Below are 12595 nucleotides of genomic sequence, written 5' to 3'. Positions count from 1 at the left end.
TCTTCTAACATTACTCCAGACCAGCCATCTCGTTTGGCTAACATTCAAAATACTTCACCTGCTTAGCTTACACAATCTTGTTGTAACAAGAGATTTACTGGAAAAAACTATCGCTTTTGTGCACGGATCACTGGATTTATCAGCTTATAATTCGTATTTCACATGCACATTTCCTGCTGACTTGTTGTACAAAACTTGTACATCGCTTTGGATGAAAGCGTCAGCTAAATGACAAAATGCAAATTATAAGCAGACAACAGAGGCAAATATGGACGTTAAATGTCTCGTTGCATACTTGCAAACTGACAGCACAATATTGATGTAACTAAAAGACTTGTTGGAGATGAAATGTTTTTAAAGCATATCAATATATCACATCAATGAGCATATCAATGGACAAAATAAATCTGGTTCTGTGTTGCCGATTTCTGGAAATAAAAATGCTGCAAGTACTCGACCAAATCACAATGTTCAGGCTGCACGCACCACGCCCAAAGTACCTGCACGTTGGAGAAGTCCTACCCTTTTGTCCCCAGAACCTCTGTTAAGACCCTAGTCCCTGCTGGTGGAAACAAACTGAATTCCTCAAAAGGCCCCTAGTCCCTGTGGTCGAAAAGGGGCTTTAGCATTTCAACTGGAACCCCCCGAGAGGGACTCTAAACCTGCCAGAGCCAGACCCACCCCGCCTTCCTGCCCGGTGCCGAGGCGTCACGACCAGACAGCGGTGTCTGTCTGTCTACCCAAGACGAATGATGGGAAACGCCGCCCGTCCTGTTTTTCATCAGCCGGCGATCTTCCAAGTTACCCAGCCCCCCCTCGGTCCCCATGTTGTTGTTCGTCCCCTGAGTTGTGTCACATGAGCTGGGGGGGGGGGGGGGGGGGCTGTCTTGAGTGGGGGTCTTCTGTGATAGCACAACAGACCCCCTCTTGTGCCCACCCCCCACCATCCCTATTCCGTCGCCACATCTACCTCCAGTCTCTGTCAATAAAGTGTACACAGTCACTATGCCCGACCCCCTCCTCACACACACACACACACACACACACACACACACACACACACACACACACACACACACACACACACACACATACACACACACACAAAAAGTCTAATACCCATATTCAGTGCCCTAGTGTGCTCCGGCAGACAGTGGGGTAGCTGTTGCTGATCGCTAGCGCTCAGAAAGGCACTTTGTTTCACCTCCATTTTGGATTCATGCCACTCACAACCTGAGACCTCAATCGGTCACTTGATGAAGTCGCTGAATGGGGAGTTTATGGCGTACGCTGCTTACGTGCAGTCAGTGTAGTTATTTTTATTGCCTCTCTCGCTCAGTCTCACAAATCAACATCAGGGTCTTTTTGTAAACCGATTAAGACTGGTTTATTAACTCGCTATACTGAACTTCAGAGCCAAATATGCAAATCAACCTATGTGTGAAATTATTTGGGTTTTTCAAAAGGATGAAAATTAAGCGTTTGGTGTTGAATCCACCTGATTTTGTCTCTTGGTTTCTCCCCACAGGACTTGGAGATTGTGTACTCCTACCTGCACGGGATGGAGGCCTTGTCCAACCTCCGAGAGCACCAGCTCAGGTGAGTCCAGTTCACTAACTTAACACCTTATTTATGTCCACTCACTGTATGCAGGTAGTATGGCCTCATCATTACTGATGTGTTTTTTTAATACATTTTTCAGTGCCTTGTTTCCAGTTCCCCTTGTGCTTATCACTTATCTCGATAAGAAAGTGATTAAATCAGATGGTTCCCTTTTTATATAAACATTGACACAACATAAAAAGCGCCAGCCAATGTCAATAAGGAGGAGTGCTCCGCCGCGGCCTAAACCCCTGACGTGAAATTCGTGTGAAAGTCCAGCTCAGAAATTGGTGTGTGTGATATTATTATTAGCGGTCGCTCTCCTGTCACCGAGTTGGTGTTTCAGCCTCTAGTCTGGCGCGCAGTGGCGCGGGCTCCTCTCACAACAGTGCATGTCAGGAGTCAGTTCCCAGCATGCCTTGTATGCATACATGTGGATCACACTGGCGGGGGGAACAATATAGCAGCACATGACCGGAGAGCACTGGAACATTCCACTGAGTGACCTCTCTGGGCCCACCCCAACCCCCCCCCCCCTCATCCCACCCTGCCCTCTCTCCTGTTTGGTTCCCAAAGAATGTCCCGACGGTCCCAGAGACCAAATTAGACCCCTGTTAAGTATTTTATGTCCCTTTTACTAAATAAATAAATAAAAGGAACCAGGAATGCCACTAACTATGGGATTATGGTATATCTCCTCTCCCTCGCGTTTCATCCAGGAGGAATGTGTTGTTCTCTTCTGTGCTCTTTTTCACACAGACTTGTTGTTTTGCACCAGGGATTGTTTTGTGAAGGCCGGAGCACGACAACCTTCACTTTGTTTTTGTTGATCACTTGTTTAAGATAGTACTTTGGCTGTGGAGTTGACACACACACTCTCTCTCCAAGGCACTCTCTCCTCGCTTGACACACACACACACACACACACACACACACACACACACACACACACACACACACACACACACACACACACACACACACACACACACACACACACACACACACACACACACACACACACACACACACACACACACACACACACACACACACACACACACACACACACACACACACACACACACACACACACACACACACACACACTCTCTCTCTCTCTCTCTCCCCAAGGCACTCTCCTCGCTTGCCTCTCTGTGAAGAGCTTGATTTGAGAGGATCTTTTGGAAATGTAGCGTACGTACGTACCTGCTAAACCAAACTGATAAAAATAGAAATGTATCCCGCCTACTCGGTGGTTATGTAACTGACATATTTTAGGAGAGAATATGATGGGAATTGATACTAATTGGAGGAGAAAACCGACTGCCGTGTGCTAAATGACTCCAGTCCAGTCCCAATATATTTTTAATTAAAGGGTCAAGGTCTGGCTAATGTAGAAACATGGAAGCGAGAGCTCGGCACTAGCAAAACATCAGTTTTAGTAGTATTTTATATGCATCTGAATTGAAATGCAGGTAGTATTGTCACGGGTATGTCTTTTTTTAAATGTTTTCATGTAAATACCTGTATCTGTTTGTGTATAGTATTGTCCCAGTAACAGCAAAGACCACAATGGATATAAGTCCTGGACTTTATCATGTTTGTACATTTTACTTTTACATTTAGTCATTTAGCTGACTCTTTTATCCAAAGCGACTTACAAGTTTTGTACAACAAGTCAGCAGGAAGGGCACAACTCTATCAGCTGAGTAACAATGTTCATCAAAGTGTTGAGTGCTACAGTGTAGGTTTGTATATTAGGACAAGTGCATGACGGTAAGTAATTTCTTTAAGATATTGATTGAAGAAGTGTGTCTTTAGTCGACGGCGAAACATTGGTCGGGTTTCGGCTGTCCTAACTGTGGTGGGAAGTTCGTTCCACCATTGTGGGGCAAGGACTGAGAATAGGCGGCTTCTCTTTGATGACCCTCCCAGAGCTTGGATACGAGTGGGTCTGAGGCGGCCAGAGGATGTAGAGCGTAGGGGTCTTGAGGGTGTGTAGTTAAGAGACCATTGACCGGAGGTAGGTGGGAGCCGTTCCCTTCGCCGCACGATATGCCAGGTCGAGGGCCTTGAAGCGGATTTGTGTGGATATGGGGAGCCAGTGCAGGTCCCTAAGAAGTGGGGGCGTTATTTTTTTTCCTAGCCGCATTTCTCGGAGACGCTCTCTGATTGGCCACTGACTGACGCTCTCTGATTGGCCACTGACATGGTTGCCCAATCGCGTGACGAGCTGTGTCTTTGCCCATTTCCCCGTCGAACAGCCTGCAAACTACCTGGCGTTCTATCGCCCTGCTCTAAGACAAACTCTATAACCTTAACCAACTTCGAAAGAGTGCCTAAGCTTAACCGTCGAAAGAACTTGCCGTCACTCTCTAAGACAAACTCTAACCATAACCAACTTAGAAAGAGTGCCTAAGCTTAACCAGTGTAGAAACAGGCTATCGGCCAATCAGAGAGCGTCTCCGAGAAATGCGGCTAGGAAAAAAAATAACGCGAAGTGGGGTGACATGGGCTGACTTCGGTAGGTTTGAGATCAGGCGGGCCGCTGCGTTGTGAATGAGTTGAAGAGGCTTGGTGGCCGTAGTCGGGAGGCCATATAGCAGTGCGTTGCAATACTCAAAGATTTGTATCCTTGACGCCAATCTATCACCACATTGATTGGATTCACATTTTTGTTCATCCTCTCTAGATATTACGGATCAACATTGATTTTCGAATATTGGAAGTTGTTGTTGGAGTTGTTAAATTATAAAAAATCTGATAGTTTATGCGAATATACTTTTGTCTCAAAAAATATATTTTCCCTTGTTTTATCGGCAACTACACTGTGTAGTGTATTGAGAGAACTGAACAGCATGCTGGCTACAGCTCGCTGGCTAGCCAGGTAGGTAGCACAACAGTCTGTTAACAGCTGGGAAAACAGAAAAGAAAGATGAAAAAAAGTTCAGAATTAACTTATTCATGGGAATATACTAGCCTGGTTCACTAGTGTTTGCTGTTAGCAATGACAGCAGCCGGCTAGCTCTCTTGTCGCTATTAAGTAAAAGAAAAAGCTTAATTACGTCGTATTAGTATTCAAATTGTTCACAGTGACTGTGGAATAGTAATGTTGTGAGTTTTGTCCATCCCTACAAGATGTTGTGAAATGTGTTCCTACCTTGGTGTCTGATCTGTAAATGTAAATGATTGTCATTGTCCTCTTGTCGTCTCCCCCTGCAGAATAATGTGCGAGGCGGTGCGCTACGAGAGACACGAGGCCAATGAAGTGCTCTACTAGTAAGTATTGAAACGGCTGTCATTGCACGTGTGTGTGCGTGTATGTGTGCGTGCCTGTGTCCGTGTGCACATTCCTATTGATGATATGCACCCATGGCTTAAATGTCCGTATATCGGGCGCGCTCCGGTCCATATGGAGCATGCTGATGTATTTGGATTACAGTGTCCACATATGTCCACAACAGCCAATATAACAAACTTGTCTCAAAGCTGTTTGTTCAAAAAGCATAACCTCATGGGCCATAACTCACACTTATTGACGGGCCGGGATAGACCTGACCCAAGGCAACACACGGCGCTGAACGACCTCAGTGGCTTTAATGAAAACAAATGGGTGTAAAGCGTCGATGTGGTCGAGAGATACTCTTTCAAAGGTGTGTATGTGTGTGTGCGCGTGTGTAATACATTTCAAAAAGCAGAAAGGCCTGGAAGGTTTTCCAATCTAATTTAACCCCTTCTACGCGAGGCCTTGGGTATTGAGATGATTGAAAAGTGTTTCATAATGGCTGCTAAAGGCTTTGTCTTGGAGGGGTAATTGCTAGACGGCCTGAGGTCATGCTTTTCAGCCTCTGCCTTTGAATGTGATTACGACGAGGGTCACTAAGGTTGAGATGTGGGCGGGTGCGCGCGCACGCGTGAGAGAGTATTGGTCCGCCTAGCTGTCTGTCTTCCGTGACCTTTTCAGGACGGTCCTTTGCTGCTGTTTCATGTGCCACAGGCTGCTCCTTCTTCCCCTACCAACCGAAAGACCACCCTGTCGTGTGGCCTCGGACACACACACACACACACACACGCACACGCACACGCACGCACACACACACACACACACACACATAGAGCTGCCGCGGTATTGATGTTTTCCTTACCGCACAAATTTGCAAAATATTTCCTACCGCCGCGGTTATTACACAAAAAAAATAAAAAATTTGAATGCATTTTTTTTTTAGTAGTAGTCTACTCTTTATAGCATATAGCCTGCCTCTAGTCTAAATGTCTATCTTTAGAGGATGACTTTGCAGCATGAATATTGTTTGGGATTCGGCAAGCACGCATTAGTTATTGAAAGTGAAACACGGATTAGAAGTTTCCCCTCTGGTCGTGCGCAGTTCACTCGGTGTCGCGGGCAGGGGTGGTTACCCCTAACCCCCCCGACCCTTTCTTATTATTATTACTATAAAGTTACTACTTTATAATAAAGGCATTCGTTTTGTGGCAATAACATTATATAGTTATACGTTCAATAACATCAGCGTATTTACCGGACCATAGCAAGGCAAGCAATACTCTATTCATATCTCAGTTCCTTTCTTTGCTCAGAGCGTGCTGAGTTGTCCCATTCTGCGGTCTGTTAATAAAGTTTTCAATCAGACAAGTGTATAGAACGAAGGGCTTTTATTATAACATTCGTTGCAGACAGTAAAATCATTGTCTCGTTTAGTACTCCTGAGGAGCGATGGTAGTCCACTCCGGCGGAGAGTTAAAGCTAACGTTATTAGCCGTGTTGTGATGAGCTGACATTCAGGACGTAAAAAACTAATACGCGCTTGCCGATTGGTGGTAACACACTGCATGACGCTACAACGTGTGACGCGTCTCTCTTCTGACCAATCAGTGGTCTGCAATGTTTCACGTGACTTTTCTGGTACCCAATAGGGTCGCTTGGAACCTCGATAGAGGAGTAGGGTATATCTGCAGAGCCGCAAGCCCAACGAGAGGAGGGTAATTTATTATTATTATTATAAAAAACAGCGGTGACGCGGTATTCAGCCTACTCTGCGGTGGCCGTGATGTAACAGCGATACCGCGGTAATGCGGTAATCGCGGCAGCTCTACACACACACACACACACACACACACACACACACACACACACACACACACACACACACACACACACACACACACAGCCTCTTGTCGGCCCGGGGTTCTCTCCCCTGCTGCTGATGGACAGGCTCGGTGATTTCACACTCCATTTTGTTTGGTGAGGGAGCCGAGCGTGCCTCTGCATCTTGCCGCGGCCGCTGGGTCCAGAAAGGGAGGTCCTCCGCACCTCATCAGGTGGCTCCTGTGGTTCATCTCTCTCCCGGCCTCGCCCGCCCGCAGACAGGCACAGCAGCGCCGCGGGACCCACTGACGGCTAAAATAATTGACGTGTCTCTCGACGCCTAATGAGCCGTTTCAAATGGCTTTGAATCATTTACCACTAGAGTGTTATTCATCAATATGTTTAATAATGCAGAATTTCACGTTCGCATAACTCAACGGAATACATGAATATGCATTTATTTTGTGTGTGTGTGATTGTGTGGCCGCGTCGCTGCACTTTAACATCGATTCGTGTTCAGTTGACTCGTCTGGAGAGGTCGTCATCACTCCAGTGGGGAGGGAGAGAGGGAGTGCGACAGTCGTCACGTGTTAATGGCTTTCTAAACAGCCAGTCTGGGCACGAGAATTAATCCAGTTAATTAACCCTATCTGCTCTTTAAGGAGTGGGACGGGCCTATTGTCCCCATTGACTGCCTTCTGCTCGTGTGTGTGTGTGTGTGTGTGTCGGGGGAGTGAGGGGGTGTGTGTGTCTCAGCATCTGATTAGGAGCCCAGTCATTGGCGCGGGAATCTGATTAAACAAAAGGAATACAGATTAAGCAGTATAGTCTTCTTAAAGGCCCCTGTCTCCGCTAGACTCCCCTAGGACCCCCCAACCCCCTCCCACCACCACCCCTGGTTTAACCAGAGCTACTGCTCTGCATTATTATCATTATTATTATTATTATTATTATTATTATTATTATTATTATTATTATTATTATTATTATTATTATTATTATTATTATTATTATTATTATTATTATTATTATTATTATTATCATTATCATCATCATTATTACCTATAGCATTGGGCCACTCAAACCACAAACCCCTTGATCTCATGCAGTCTGGCAGACAGTACCTCAGTCTCAGGTCCACATCCAAGAGAACGGTGAGCAGCTACTTCCACCGGGCACACCGACTACTGACGGTCGGATAGTATTATCACATGAGCGTGTACTGTACACGCAAAAGCACCTCAAGTGACTTACACACCACACAAGCACACGTATTACACACACACACTGCTGCTACTTACACTGTAGAATCATTTCTTTTTTTATTCATCCACTTTTCTCGTGTTGTATAGTTTGTATAGATCGATGTGTATATTGTTGTCTACAAATCTACTACGGCTGAGGAGCCGGGAAAAAACACACGGGACACACACACACATGTGAGAACAGAACAGAGGTCGGGCGACTGGTGGTGCTCTGCTACTAGCTAGCTTCAGGGTATATTATTGCAGTGTCACTCCGGCTGTTTCTTTAGCTGCTGTGTTTGCACTTTTGGTTTGTACACGTGTGGACTCTGTGGAGGCCTACGTTATATTGTGATGTATGTGTTTTACATGCTAGCTGTAAAGTGTGTGATTGTTTGTCTGTTTGGTGTTTTTGTGCGAGTGTGGTCCTGACCATGTGTGTGTGTTTGCGTGCACGCCTGGCTGCATGCGTTTGTATGCATGAATACAATTGGTTCAGGCTGGGGAACCCTTCTGCAGACAGCTGGTGCTCTTTCTGATAAGAGCCAGGAGCAAACAGCAGCTAATCAGATTATATCTCATCCCGTGGACCATCTTAATTAGGCCTCTTTACTAAAAACACATGCCTTCTACTACAGCCTCCTAGATTCTATATCCTAGTCTACTTTATTATACTGGCGATAACTTGCTTGTGGGCCTTTAACCCTTTCACTGACACACTTATAGAAGGTTAACCCTTTCACTACCACACTACAGGTAGTTAACCATCTGTAGTGTGTTAGTGAAAGGTTAACCTTATTATTAGGGGTGGGAATCGCCAGAGACCTCACGATACGATACTATCGCGATTAGGGATGTCCCGATCCGATCACTTTTTTTTTTAAATTCAACAAACATGACCATGTTTACGTCTTAAACTCATACTGAGGCCTTAGTTTTGGTTTTAAATTGCATATCATCATTCATTTATTTATTGTCACACAGAGCAGAAGAATTTAGCCAAAACAAACGCATTTCCTTTGATTTAATTATACATCAGATGATTTATGTCAAGGATTGCAATGCCTCGCTTGAATGAAGTTAACTTTTCACCTGGATAACGTCAACATTCAGGGTGAATGTAATGTGAGAAATAGGGATACATTTTTTTTACATTTTTTGATCGGATCGGGAAAGATCGGTGTCGGTAGATATTCAAAATCACATGATCGGGATCGGATCGGGAGCAAAAAAATGTGATCAGGACATCCCTAATCGCGATACTTGCGTCACGATACGCTGAGTATTGCGTTAAAAAAAATTGGGATAACATTTTATTTATTACTTTTTTTCAACTGCAAAGTAAAACTGTCAACATGTTTTATCTAATAAAAGAAAGTTCAGTCTGTTCATCTCTCTTCAATCATTTTTATTGCAGAACATGGTATTTTCTCAAGCAGACAGATGTAAACACTGTAATCTGTGTTGCATGTACCTGACAAACTGAACTGTTTGTATTACAGTCATATTCCAACTTAACTGAATGCACATGTGTGTGGACTACTGTACTATTACAGGTATTGAAATGAACAATGCAACTTCCTTATACAAAAATAAAAAATTTAAACATTTTATGAATAATTAAATATCGATACTTGGCGTCCCTGTATCAATACAGTATCGTGATACTACTACGTATCGATTTGTTCCCCCACCCCTACTTATTATGTAGGGTGGTATAGGGCTGGGCGATATGGCAAAAAATCATATCGCGATAACGATATGATAATGTTATCATATTTCTCGATATCGTAGTATAATATTTTCTTTTTCTTTTTTAAACAACAGATGTATGTTTATTTTGCAGTAATTCTTTGTCGTTGCCGCCATCTTTAGTGTTACATCCCCTCACACTCCAGTTCTCAGGCTGCAGCTGGTTTAAAAGCTAAAGTAAACCGGCTTCTCTGCTGGCTGTGGCTCCAGGGGAGTTGAACAGTTCTGGCTCTGCTAGTTTATTTTCGATCTTTTGGCGCTTTTTTGGTGGACAAACCACAGCACATGTGCACCGTGACTGGAGACTAGCTCTGCTAGCACACATAGCCTACTGTGTACAGACGGTTTCAAACTGTATTTTAAATTAGAAAGCAAACAAAATAAATGGGCAAGAGAAAAATAAATCTCAATTTGGTCAGTATTGTCATTTGGACAAGCAAAGCCATTACTTTAAGTTGCAGGCAAGAAAGACAAGTCTGTCCACTGTCTCTGCTTTTAAAACTGCCCTGTTGCAGGTCACAAAAAAAAATAAAAAAAATAAAATTATTTTCAGATTTTTTTTTATTCTATATCGATTATTAAAATATATTGCGCTATTTATCGTTATCGTTATATCGCCCAGCCCTAGGGTGGTAGTGAAAGGTTAACCTTCATAGTGTGGTAGTGAAAGATTAACCTGTGGTAGTGAAAGTGTTAACCCTTTGTATTGTGGTAGTGCAAGGGTTAACCTTATGTAGTGTGGTAGTGAAAGCGTTAAACACAGGCTTTAAAAACCAGTTGGGGAATTTCTCAGCAATAGTACAGTATGTTGTAAAATGCAGTCTGTGAATGACTCGCGGTATAACAAGGTTATATTATAGTATATTTACCAGAAAGCATTTAGTAAAAGGGGGGCAAGGCGTACAGGTGCAGTCAAGACCAAGTGTTCTTCAACTTCTTCAGCCCAGGACCCAAATGGGGTAAATTTAGTGTCACCTTGGGATCCAGGCTCAGTGAAATATAGTGCTCTCTCTCTCTGCACAGGTTCCCAGGGACCCGTTCTGTAGGCCAAGGAATAGCTTGTGTGCTTTTGGGGAAAAGGCATCTCGCAGTAAAGAAGGATGTTCAACCTCTCCTACGTATGGTGTAATAATGTAGCTGGAATGACTTATTTATTTGCAGTTTTTCCTTTGCTTGTTTTATGATGAACACTATTGACAGCCCCCCCCCCCCCCCCTCTCTCTCCGAATACATCACACATAGCAGGAGGCTAAAGAGTAGAGGATTTGCCATGTAGAGATTATAGTGGTCAAATCCTGGTCTTGAGGCAAAGGCTGACCCCCCGGCACATTGTTGAGTGGGTGGTGGAGGGTGGTAGTGTGGAGGGTGGTAGTGTTGAGTGGGTGGGTGGTGGAGGGTGGTAGGGTTGAGTGGGTGGTGGAGAGTGGTAGTGTTGAGTGGGCGGTGAAGGGTGGTAGTGTTGAGTGGGTGGTGGAGGGTGGTAGTGTTGAGTGGGCGGTGAAGGGTGGTAGTGTTGAGTGGGTGGTGAAGGGTGGTAGTGTTGAGTGGGTGGTGGAGGGTGGTAGTGTTGAGTGGGTGGTAGTGTTGAGTGGGCGGTGGAGAGTGGTAGTGTTGAGTGGGTGGTGGAGAGTGGTAGTGTTGAGTGGGTGGGTGGTGGAGGGTGGTAGTGTTGAGTGGGTGGTGGAGAGTGGTAGTGTTGAGTGGGTGGTGGAGGGTGGTAGTGTTGAGTGGGTGGTGGAGAGTGGTAGTGTTGAGTGGGTGGTGAAGGGTGGTAGTGTTGAGTGGAGGGTGGTAGTGTTGAGTGGGTGGTGGAGAGTGGTAGTGTTGAGTGGGTGGTGAAGGGTGGTAGTGTTGAGTGGGCGGTGGAGGGTGGTAGTGTTGAGTGGAGGGTGGTAGTGTTGAGTGGGTGGTGGAGGGTGGTAGTGTTGAGTGGGTGGTGAAGGGTGGTAGTGTTGAGTGGGTGGTGGAGGGTGGTAGACAGTGTTGTTGTGGTCAGCAGCACCTGTCTCCTAACCCTGCCCTGTCACCTCTTTAATCTGATCCCCGACTTTTCACCCCTCTGCTGTCACCTGGGTGAGGGAGGAGGTGGTATACTGATGAGGGGAGGTGGTATACTGCTGAGGGGAGGTGGTATACTGCTGAGGGGAGGTGGTATACTGCTGAGGGGAGGTGGTATACTGCTGAGGGGAGGTGGTATACTGCTGAGGGGAGCTGGTATACTGCTGAGGGGAGGAGGTATACTGCTGAGGGGAGGTGGTATACTGCTGAGGGGAGCTGGTATACTGCTGAGGGGAGGTGGTATACTGCTGAGGGGAGGTGGTATACTGCTGAGGGGAGGTGGTATACTGCTGAGGGGAGGTGGTATACTGCTGAGGGGAGGTATACTGCTGAGGGGAGGTGGTATACTGCTGAGGGGAGGTGGTATACTGCTGAGGGGAGGTGGTATACTGCTGAGAGGAGGTGGTATACTGCTGAGGGAGGAGGTATACTGCTGAGGGAAGGAGGTATCCTGCCGAGGGGAGGTGGTATACTGCTGAGGGGAGGTGGTATACTGCTGAGGGAGGTGGTATACTGCTGAGGTGAGGTGGTATACTGCTGAGGGGAGGAGGTATACTGCTGAGGAGGAGGTGGTATACTGCTGAGGGGAGGAGGTGGTATACTGCTGAGGAAGGTGGTATACTGCTGAGAGGAGGAGGTATACTGCTGAGGGAGGAGGTATACTGCTGAGGGGAGGTGGTATACTGCTGAGGGGAGGTGGTATACTGCTGAGGGGAGGTATACTGCTGAGGGGAGGTGGTGGTATACTGCTGAGGGGAGGTGGTATACTGCTGAGGGGTGGTATACTGCTGAGGGGAGGTGGTATACTGCTGAGGGGAGGTATACTGCTGAG

The 12595-nt window shown here is 45.8% G+C and overlaps 1 protein-coding gene across 1 annotated transcript in view; it reads left to right on the top strand.

Moving 5' to 3' along the window:
• The window catches only part of rapgef2b (Rap guanine nucleotide exchange factor 2b), a 146362-nt gene that overhangs the window by 33481 nt on the left and 100286 nt on the right, over positions 1–12595 (top strand). The window contains 2 exon segments of the mRNA XM_084331752.1: positions 1529–1599; positions 4828–4884. Of these exon segments, the coding sequence (XP_084187878.1) occupies positions 1529–1599; positions 4828–4884 (128 nt within the window).

Source organism: Notolepis coatsorum (genome assembly GCF_963971535.1).
Source record: "Notolepis coatsorum genome assembly, chromosome: 16".
Classification (NCBI taxonomy): Eukaryota; Metazoa; Chordata; class Actinopteri; order Aulopiformes; family Paralepididae; genus Notolepis; species Notolepis coatsorum.
This window is presented reverse-complemented; position numbering and strand designations above follow the sequence as displayed.